Source organism: Ictalurus punctatus, chromosome 8 (genome assembly GCF_001660625.3).
Source record: "Ictalurus punctatus breed USDA103 chromosome 8, Coco_2.0, whole genome shotgun sequence".
Lineage (NCBI taxonomy): Eukaryota > Metazoa > Chordata > Actinopteri > Siluriformes > Ictaluridae > Ictalurus > Ictalurus punctatus.
Window position 1 is genome coordinate 16213148 of NC_030423.2, and position 10755 is coordinate 16223902.

General features: G+C 42.4%; 1 protein-coding gene across 3 annotated transcripts in view; it reads right to left on the reverse strand.

The window, feature by feature from the left end:
- The window catches only part of atp8a1 (ATPase phospholipid transporting 8A1), a 157081-nt gene that overhangs the window by 83406 nt on the left and 62920 nt on the right, over positions 1 to 10755 (reverse strand). For 2 of the 3 annotated variants that reach the window (XM_053682041.1, XM_053682042.1), the window contains one exon: positions 5873 to 5917. The exons of the other annotated variant lie outside the window; for it this stretch is intronic. In XM_053682041.1, coding sequence (XP_053538016.1) covers positions 5873 to 5917 — 45 coding nt within the window. The remainder of the gene's footprint in view (positions 1 to 5872; positions 5918 to 10755) is intronic. 3 annotated transcript variants of the gene reach the window in all.

The following is a 10755-nucleotide window of genomic DNA, read 5'->3' on the forward strand; positions in this document are numbered from 1 at the left end:
TGCTCTTGAACGACACCTGAAGGAGAGCAGAAAGTAAAATTGGCTGTGTTCTCTGGGTGGGACGGATGGCATTACTAACTCCACAGTGTGTCCCTCACACACAGTGACACTGGCCAAGCGCGAGTGTCTGAGAGTTTATTGGTGCGGAAAAAGGCAGATAGCGTTTTCCTGCAGGTGTATTATGCTGTCCTGTGCGTAAGACACTTGGAGGAGAAGCGGTCACTGGCTTCACATGTCTCAGAGGAAGCACGTGTTAAGCTTTCACACTCATCGGTTGGTAGCTGGAGTATGATGCAGAGAGCAGGCTGGTGGGTGGGAGTTGGCAGGTGATCAAATTAGGGAGAAAATGTAGGGAAAAAAACCCAAACATTGCCTATGATTTATTAACGCTCATGTTATATATATATATAGTATCTCACAAAAGTGAGTACACCCCTCACATTTTTGTAAATATTTGATTATATCTTTTCATGTGACAACACTGAAGAAATGACACTTTGCTACAATGTAAAGTAGTGAGTGTACAGCTTGTGCAACAGTGTAAATTTGCTGTCCCCTCAAAATAACTCAACACACAGCCATTAATGTCTAAACCGCTGGCAACAGAAGTGAGTACACCCCTAAGTGAAAATGTCCAAATTGGGCCCAATTAGCCATTTTCCCTCCCCGGTGTCATGTGACTTGTTAGTGCTACAAGGTCACAGGTTTGAATGGGGAGCAGGTGTATTAAATTTGGTGTCGCTGCTCTCACACTCCCTCATACTGGTCACTGGAAGTTCAACATGGCACCTCAACTGAGAGATTATATATATATATATATATATATATATATATATATATATATATATATATATATATATATATATATATATATATATATATATATATAAATATATATATATAAAAGAGACCTTTGATGTAAAGTACACGTGGTTAGTATATAGACGAAACACAACAGAAATATTGCATATTTAGCAGAAATGATGTCTCGCTTAACTGGAAGTACACGTTGTGTGTCACTAAAAATTTGTGACTAACATTACGATATAAGCGACAGACATAAAGGCAAATCAAATCCTTACTAAAAGGATCAGGCAACGCAGTGACTTCGCATCTGCACCTCCACAATCCAATTTCCTGTTTTTCCATTACCTCTTCAGCAGGAAATATACAGAAAGAGTTTGTCATCACCCACACCTTACACACACACACACACACACACACACACCAGAATCAACAGATTACAACAGACTGTAATCAGAAGAGCGTTGCATAGTGCATGCAAAGAACTGATAGAGCTGAAAGAGCTCCAAAGCCAAGAAGCTGCAGGAGCACACATGCTTCACCAACACAGCAGAACCGTTCCTGCTCACACACAGCCAGTGCAAAACATCCATCCAGCCTTATCCTAGTCTCGCAAGAGATCAGGCCATCACTAGAGATTTAGGTGCTTTGGTACTTTTCGTCACTCAATGTGGCCAAGAACTGTCTCCTGTGAGAGGAAGAAACCATTTGACTGACACTGCAAATGATCAACCACACAACACGGCCTTTAAATGTCACCTATACCACAGTGCTGTTGAAATCTCGATTCTGACAGCGTGAATGAATTCTCTATAACTGCAGCTCTGACAGTAGTGCTGGCAGTAATTCACATAGGTTTATATTAATATGTTGATTCTAATACGTTATCAACTTACACGGGGAGTTGCGCGGCAGTCGCTCCGCATAATAACCTAAGACTAATAATAAAGACATTAAGAAAACCATGTCGCAGGGGTTTGGGGTTCGAATCCAGCCTGTGTGTGCGCAAGGAGTTGCATGTTCTCCCCGCGCTTCGGGGGTTTCCTCCGGGTACTCCGGTTTCCCCCACCAGTCCAAATTGTAGACATGCGGACTGGCTTTTCCCAAATTGTCCGCATGGTGTTCCCCATCATAATGACAATGATAATGAGTCTTTCTTGGTCACGTATACATTACAGCACAGTGAAATTCTTTTTTTCTTCGCATATCCTAGCATGTTAGGAGGCTGGGGTGAGAGCTCAGGGTCAGCCATGACACAGCACCCCTGGAGTAGAGAGGGGCCAACAGTGGCAGCTTGGCAGTTCTAGGGCTTGAACCCCCAACCTACCGATCAGTAACCCAGAGTCTTAACCATCAAGCCACCACTGCCCAGCATCCTGAGTTCCCTGGGATAGGCCCCAGGTTCCCCATGAATATGGGGATATATGGATATATGAAGCTTTCTGTAAATAGAAGTTTATCTACAACATTTGGAAGGAGTCTCCACTTTCAGCGCTTTGTAACAGTCAGCCACATTTTGTGTTTTCTGTTTTTTTTTAATTAACATCAAGAGACAGAAAGAAAAGAGAGGTTGCTGAGGGAATAACTGTTTATAGTTGCTATACTGTACATGATAACAAGAACAAACTTGATTCACAACATTAAAATGTTACTTTAAATGCATAGAAAGTATGTGCTATTCATTAATACATTTTAAAAATGTGTAATAGTCAGCAAACTGCTGTGAGGAATAAGACACTTTGGGACGTGCTGTTGCTGCAGCGCTACTGCAACATGGATTATTTTCCTATAACAGCATGTCCTGTCATGTTCTTCTTCCAGGTTATTCGGCAGCGTTGATGAATTCTTGATTGTGATTGGCCAGAAGGGCTTGATTAATTTTGTATAACAGCAGCTCCGACAGTATTAGTCTTAGTATTACAAGCCGAGTATTATAAACAAAAAACAACACAAACACAAAATTGCCTCACTTTCCATGTTATTGTGTATCACTACCACAAAACCTTGGTGAGAATGTAAGTAACAGGTATTACTTTCTATTTTTGATTACTTTAATTCTATATTTCTCCAGTGTTTTAGAGGTGCATGTCTCTGATCCTATGGTTTTTATTGTTAGAGGGTACCAATAAAATGTAACTGCAGTTGTTGCAGTTTTACATTATGTAAATGTACAGTAGTTGCACACAGTAGTCCCCATTAACAAACTTGGCCTTTTTCTTAGCCTCGCAGTGAGATTTAAGATTCTGTTCATCTCTTTGTACAGGGAAATTCTTGTCCTGTTCCATGCTACATTCATTCCTTCATCTTACGTAAGCGCTTAATCCTGGTCAGGGTTGCAACAGAATACACCCTGAATGCGAAAGCGAGCTGGGAATACACCCTGGGGTGTATGAAACCCCGGTCCAAGGGTCGCAGGGCATGATATGCTACAGATGAAGGTATAGATGCTGTGGCGTATTCCCTTAAACACTGGAATATGCAATGCCTGCTGAATCTTTGTGTAAATGTAGTTCATTAATTAAGGAGACACTCTTAAAATGTAACGTTAAAACATTCTGACTCGTGCCCACATACCCTGGACTGGATAGGGCACTGACGTCATTATCTAACCTTTAGAGTGGATTCAGTGAAACTGACCCAGTGATCACGCTATTGATGAGCTGCAGCCGAGCAACCGTCTCCAAGGAAACAGACCCTGTTGCTGATGTGGTTTTGCAGACCTTTAGAGCCTTAAGTCTACTCACAGTCATAAGCTTAATGTAATTGATCATACAGCTGCACTAATTCATGCACACACACACACACACACACCCAGCACCAATTAAAAAGCCAAAATGACTGAATATGTAGCTAATACAGCTGATCTCTGTGTGAAAAATCCTGGTATCAGAGTTTTTTTTTATAGTGTCTGAGTGAAATGATAAAAGAAGATGATGCGAATGAGGGTGGGGTACTGCGTGATGCTCCTTCATGTCCACAGAGACTCTCTCTCTCTCTCTCTCTCTCTCTCACACGCACACACACCTTCATCATGTTCCTGTGCTACACATTACCACAGACACGAATGAGTGTGAATTCTGCCCTGCGTCTCTGCAGTATAGCTGTGAACAAAGGGAATTCTGCCAAGCTGTTACCACACGCTTCAGTTTCTTTGGATAAAGCTACACGTTCGTCCCCTAATCGTGTCTGCTAATGATGTTTTCTCTTTTAGATGATAGCAAAAGCAAATGATGCTCTAGCTCCCAAGCGGTACAGAGATAAATCCACTGACTAGTGAGCTATTCATCTTACAAGCAGAATGACTCAATCTAGGGCTCTGAATGGGCTCTCGCTGTCCCACGAACACAAAGTACAACACCGCATGATCATTTCAAAATGTCATGCACTACACAAATCTGATCCTCGTGCAAGACCAGACTGTGAGACACTATTCCATATAGCAGACATATTCAGCTCCCCCCCATGAGGTCCACTTCCCAGTTTTTTGAGAACTTGCACCAAAAAAACTTGCTGTTTATGACCATTTTTGGTGAACTCTTAACATTCTCTATTTACTTTGACAGACAGCCGACGGCGCCACATCAATGCATCTTACAAAAAATTGCGTGCACAGGTCAAAACATTACTAGTATAAAATGATGGAAGAGGGCGGGACTTCCAGAGAGTGTCAGTTAATATCGGATGCTGCGTCCCAATTCGCCTGCTATCCCCATCCTAAACAGTATCCGAGATTAGAAAGTATGGATCCACGGAGACGTTTTCAGAAAATATTGCCCACAACTCCTTGCAGGAGGGAGGGGGAGCTTTGTGACGGTTTGCTTCACCGAATTTAACATGGCAGACGAGTGTAATGTATTTTCAAGAGGTGTAAATGAAACGTGAAAAAATTAAATCTAGGGAATTGAAAATTAAATGATATAGTATAAAATATATTAGGAATCGTGAAAGAAGAAAAGCTTTGCTTGTTTACGGTGACGGTGTGCGTAACTAGGCAATGACGTTCTCTTCCGTCACATGACATGTTAGTACGTCCCAGTACTTGCATAGTCTTTTGGTACACACTCAAAAGTATGTAAATTTTTTTCATAAAAAGACTACAAACTTTTAGTGCATGGTATAAGTAGGCGAATTGGAGCGCAGCAAAAGAGTTGAAATCGCCTACGCAGCTTGGCTCATCTGCTTTTTTTTTTTTTTTCCCTTCACTCTGGGGGAAAAAAACGCAGCTCTTTTGCCATATTTCGGATGATGTTCCAGGGTACTCCGCCGTTAAAATGCAGAGCTCCTACTCAAACTTGCGTAAAGGTTGGCAGGTCTGTTACAGTCTTTTAAATATTTATAAACATAAATGACTTATTTATCGCTCACCTCACCTGGACCCCACAGTTTGAATACATATTTCAGATGCAAAGAGGATTTCGAATTTATTTTCCAAACTGCACGAGCAGAAATGAGGTGTAGACAAGGTTCCTCATTCTTGTGTGCTTATTAGAGAAACGCATCTGAGAACTCCTAATGTGAGGTTCAGATGCAAGAACTTCAGCTCTTACCAATGACTAATGAATTGTGTACGACATCGAAAAAATAAATGTCCAAATGAAAAGCTTTCAGTTCGCTCCCTGTAGCTCTTCAATCGTTTCCCGTAATAATGACAGAAGAAATCTGCCTCAGGATGACGTCGGTCTAAACGGAGATGAGCCCTAGAGGCAAGCCTGGAGTGGAAAAAGTGCTTTCAGCACTTACACCAAATGATTTCCTACTCATTAGGGGAAAGATATTTTCAGTTCCAGGACCCAGAACAGATGTGTGCAAAGGTTTGAAAATCTTATTGACACTTTTGAGACCGTGTGGTAGGCACTAGCATAAACATAGGACAAAAACACAAGACAATCACCAAACAACCCAGACCTTTTCTGCGGCACAGAGAACCTTAAAACCTTAAAGCTATACTGTAAATTATCAAATAATAATCATTATGGATCACATTTTAATCGACACCATGCCACTGCAAACCACTGTTACTCCACGACAGAAGAAGAAGCAGCACAGGGTCATGCAACACAGAGCTTACCATTCCTCCTCTGCAAAACTACCATCCTCCATTTCAGACCTGTGACTGTTGGGTGAAGTAGAAAACAGTTAGACACTGGGTCACTGAGCATTCCTGCCAGCACTTGCATTCCTATACTGCACAACAACAACAACAACAGGTACAAAGCAATTCTAATACTTGTACAAGCACAGTTACTACTGGTAGATCAGGGGGGAAATGATGAGTTAGGATTTTATCTTAATTGGCACCAGTGGAAATGTTGAGTAAACCTGGCTTTTTTGTTATATAGTGTACATAAAGACAGCAAAGGTTCATAAAAACTTGTCATTCTGGATATCGAACAACACACACACACAAAAAACACAAGTAAACATGTTACATAAACATGGAGTTTTTAACATCTAGGGGACAAGTAGGCTTTGTAGGCTACGAGGGTTTCCCCCGTCTTTCAACAACCAGAGAAAGAAGAAATCCCTGTTCACTTCTGGCTTTCACCCAAACATGATTTTTTTTAAAAATGTACACACGTTGGCCACGCACACATTCATGCAATTATCCAAATCAGCCAATCATGGCGCAGCAGCTCAATGCATACATTCATGTAGATGCAGGTTAAGAGCTTCAGTTTATGTTTACATCAAACATCAAATCCTTGAAAAATGTGACTCTGGCATGCTTGTTGGTGCCAAACAGAAACTGCTTATCTCCTGAGATTTTCCCACAAAACAGTCTCTAGATTTTAAAACAGAAAATTCAAATAAAAATGTTTGTTAAAATAAAGTAGATTGGCCAGAGGAGAATGGCTAGTGGTTTGAGCTGACAGGAAAGTAACTCAGATAACCACTCTTTACAACCGTGGTGAGTGGAAAAGCATCATCATCCATCATTGGCACAGACTCACCCAAACTGTGCACAGAGCAAGGGCTTCCCTGAGACATGCATTCACACTGCTGCACACGTAGAAGCCTGGCGAGAGCACTAACTGACCTCGAGCACGTACCCACGCTTCCGGACGAGCTTAGCGGCCACCTCTCTCACCCAGAGAACAGAGCTCGTTATCCAGGACTCCTGGCATGGATGGCTGTGGCACTGTTGCGATTCGAACTCGTGAACTTCCACCGAAAGCCAGAATATTCGGAGCCTCACATGACAAATGTTGTCAAATTAATTAATATTTGCACCCATAGGGATTTTCTTCATTAGTTACTGCTCTACAGAATGAGCCATGTGTGGGAACAAGTTTGTGTGTGTGTGTGTGTGTGTGTGTGTGTGTGTGAGATTTAACACATCGCATGTTCTGTTGGGGTTGTATAAGCAGTCAGTGTGGTTAAACACACAATGTCAAGAGGGCACACCACAACATTAGAGTCAGGAATAGGATGAAGATTTATAGCAGTGACTCTTTTGCTTAACTGTTGACGCTCTTCAATATTCTGAACGATGTATTATATAGCACTGCTGTGTTGTGAGACTGACTGGACTTGTGTAATCCTTGTTTAAACTCACTCTAAATGTGCAAAGCGATGGTTAAAAATCCTTGATTCCAATAAAAGCACTAGACGGATTATCCCGTGAAGCCTGGACACACTATCCCCTGGGTTCCCGGGTAAGATGCCCATATTCACGCCAGCTCATGTTTCCGCTAATTAACCAGTCTTCATGTTTTTATCTTCAGGGAAAAAAAAAATAAAAAATCTAGGCCACTCTTCATGTCTTCATTCATTACTTTACTTATTTGTTCTCTTTCTTTCTTTCTCTCATTCTCTCACGATCTTTCTCATAATAAAAACAAAGATAACAGGCTTAAGAAATGAACCTGCTATTACCCTGCTTGAAGTGCTCAGGAAGGGTCAATGGGAGGGACTGGGGCGTGGCAGGAGGTAGCTCTCAGAGAAACTAAGGCCCAGTTTACACTAGTGTGTTTTTGTTTTAAAACGCATAACTTTTGCTACGGTTACGCCTGTCGTCTACACTGCTCCGGGGAAACTTTTGGAAACGCCGTAGAGCCCCTTGCAGTTTGAAAACTCCGGGCTGGTGTTTCAGTGTAAACAGACCAAAATGAAGACTTTTGAAAACGAAGGCGTGGCTGCCCAGATTCGTCTCCTGATTGGATCATTGCATATCCTTCCCTGATTTGTCAAGCCACTACCATATGACCATTACGCTACTTTGATCGTATACACAACAACACGGAGACTGAACCGCAAGCTTCGCTGTCATTCTTCGCAGCCATTGTGCAGTTACGTTCTGTATTTTATAATACTGCAGCTGTCTACATGCACAAGAGGCAAGCAATGATTAGAGCAATCGGCAACAAATCTCATTTCAACCGACGTAAGCCCTACATGGAACACTGGTTTGTTGTGCCTGCCAGTGACTAGCACCCAACTTCCTGTTTACACTTGTACGTGCATGCCCAGTGTGCACGAATGGTCATGTACCATGCGTATTCGGTCGTGTAGTGTGGACGGAGATCATTTCTGAAACATAGCGGAAACGCCAGTGTGGACAAGGATCGTTTTCATTTTAAAACGAAAACACACTAGTGTAACCAGGGCCTAAGCTTCAAAAGCAGCCTTGCTTATTTGAAGCAGATAAAAAAAAAAAAAACAGGGAAGTATCAATATTCATGAGGAAGAGGGAACAAGCCTTCTAATACACCACCTGACTGTTCAGCCTATGAGCACTGGAAATAAACACATTAAAGATTAAGCTGTAGGAAGAATAGCTATAAAAAATTTACGTAAACTCACACTCACACACACATGCAGATAGCGGAAAAGGGCATGAGTGAGGTTGTTACAGCTGAGCCATTCTGCATGTCTGAAAGGTCAGAACTGAGTGGATGTGGATGCTGAGAGTCCCCCCCCCCCCAGATAGCATTTAAGAATGTCTTTGACAAAAGAAGAATGTATTGAAATCATGCAGTACATTTACAGTATCTCACAAAAGTGAGTACACCCCTCACATTTTTGTAAATATTTGATTATAACTTTTCATGTGACAGCACTGAAGAGATGACACTTTGCTACAATGTAAAGTAGTGAGTGTACAGCTTGTGTAAGAGTGTAAATTTGCTGTCCCCTCAAAATAACTCAACACACAGCCATTAATGTCTAAACCGCTGGCAACAAAAGTGAGTACACCCCTAAGTGAAAATGTCCAAACTGGGCCCAATTAGCCATTTTCCCTCCCCGGTGTCATGTGACTTGTTAGTGTTACAAGGTCTCAGGTGTGAATAGGGAGCAGGTGTGTTAAATTTGGTGTCATCGCTCTCACACTCCCTCATACTGGTCACTGAAAGTTCAACTCTCTGAGGATCTGAAAAAAAGTATTGTTGCTCTATATAAAGATGGCCTAGGCTATAAGAAGATTGCCAAGACCCTGACACTGAGCTGCAGCACGGTGGCCAAGACCATACAGCGGTTTAACAGGACAGGTTCCACTCAGAACAGGCCTCGCCATGGTCCACCAAAGAAGTTGAGTGCATGTGCTCAGCGTCATATCCAGAGGTTCTCTTTGGGAAATAGACGTATGAGTGCTGCCAGCATTGCTGCAGAGGTTGAAGGGGTGGGGGGTCAGCCTGTCAGTGCTCAGACCATACACCGCACACTGCATCAAATTGGTCTGCATGGCTGTCGTCCCAGAAGGAAGCCTCTTCTAAAGATGATGCACAAGAAAGCCTGCAAACAATTTGCTGAAGACAAGCAGACTAAGGACATGGATTACTCGAACCATGTCCTGTCATCTGATGAGACCAAGATAAACTTTTTTGGTTCAGATGGTGTCAAGCGTGTGTGGCGGCAACCAGGTGAGTAGTACAAAGACAAGTGTGTCTTGCCCACAGTCAAGCATGGTGGTGGGAGTGTCATGGTCTGGGGCTGCATGAGTGCTGACGGCACTGGGGAGCTACAGTTCATTGAGGGAACCATGAATACCAACATGTACTGTGACATACTGAAGCAGAGCATGATCAGTATGCAGTATTCCAGCATGATAACGACCCCAAACACACCTCCAAGACAACCACTGCCTTGTGAAAGAAGCTGAGGGTGAAGGTGATGGTCTGGCCAAGCATGTCTCCAGACCTAAACCCTATTGAGCATCTGTGGAGCATCCTCAAATGGAAGGTGGAGGAGCACAAGGTCTCTAACATCCACCAGCTCCGTGATGTCGTCATGGAGAAGTGGAAGCTGTGAAGCTCTGGTGAACTCCATGCCCAAGAAGTTTAAGGCAGTGCTGGAAAATAATGGTGGCCACACAAAATATTGACACTTTGTGCCTAATTTGGACATTTTCACTTAGAGGTGTACTCACTTTTGTGAGATACTGTACATGGACAACAATAATCCGATATTAATCCGATTAAGACGATACTCTGATTAAGAAAGTAGCATTTAAACAGAGATCATCGATGACCTTAATCCAGCTAAAGTCATACTCCTGTTTTACTCGCATTATCGACGTGCGTTACAGACATTTAAACACCTTAATCACACTATTAACATCGTGTGGGAGTTTTCACCGCATTTTGCGAGAGGACACGTACACACACGGCAGTGCTCAACCGTTTTACGGCAAACAAGAGAGCACAGCTGCGTCCGAAACCACATACTTACCTGCTATATAGTACATGTAATACATATATTTAGTTCAGTACTGTTGCCAAACTTATTAACAAATTCTAAAAGACTGGAAACGGACGTCCACGAACATCCACCGACGAAGGCACAACCGACGTGGTGCTCGCAAACACAGTCCCCTATGTATGGAGACCTTTGGGAGACATTGCAGTTTGGATTGTACATTTTATACGTCAGGTTTACTTTTAACTTCCTCCTTATTTAGAATGGAAGCTTAAGGCAGCTTAATAAGAGCGTTGCTCAAATCCAATAAACCAA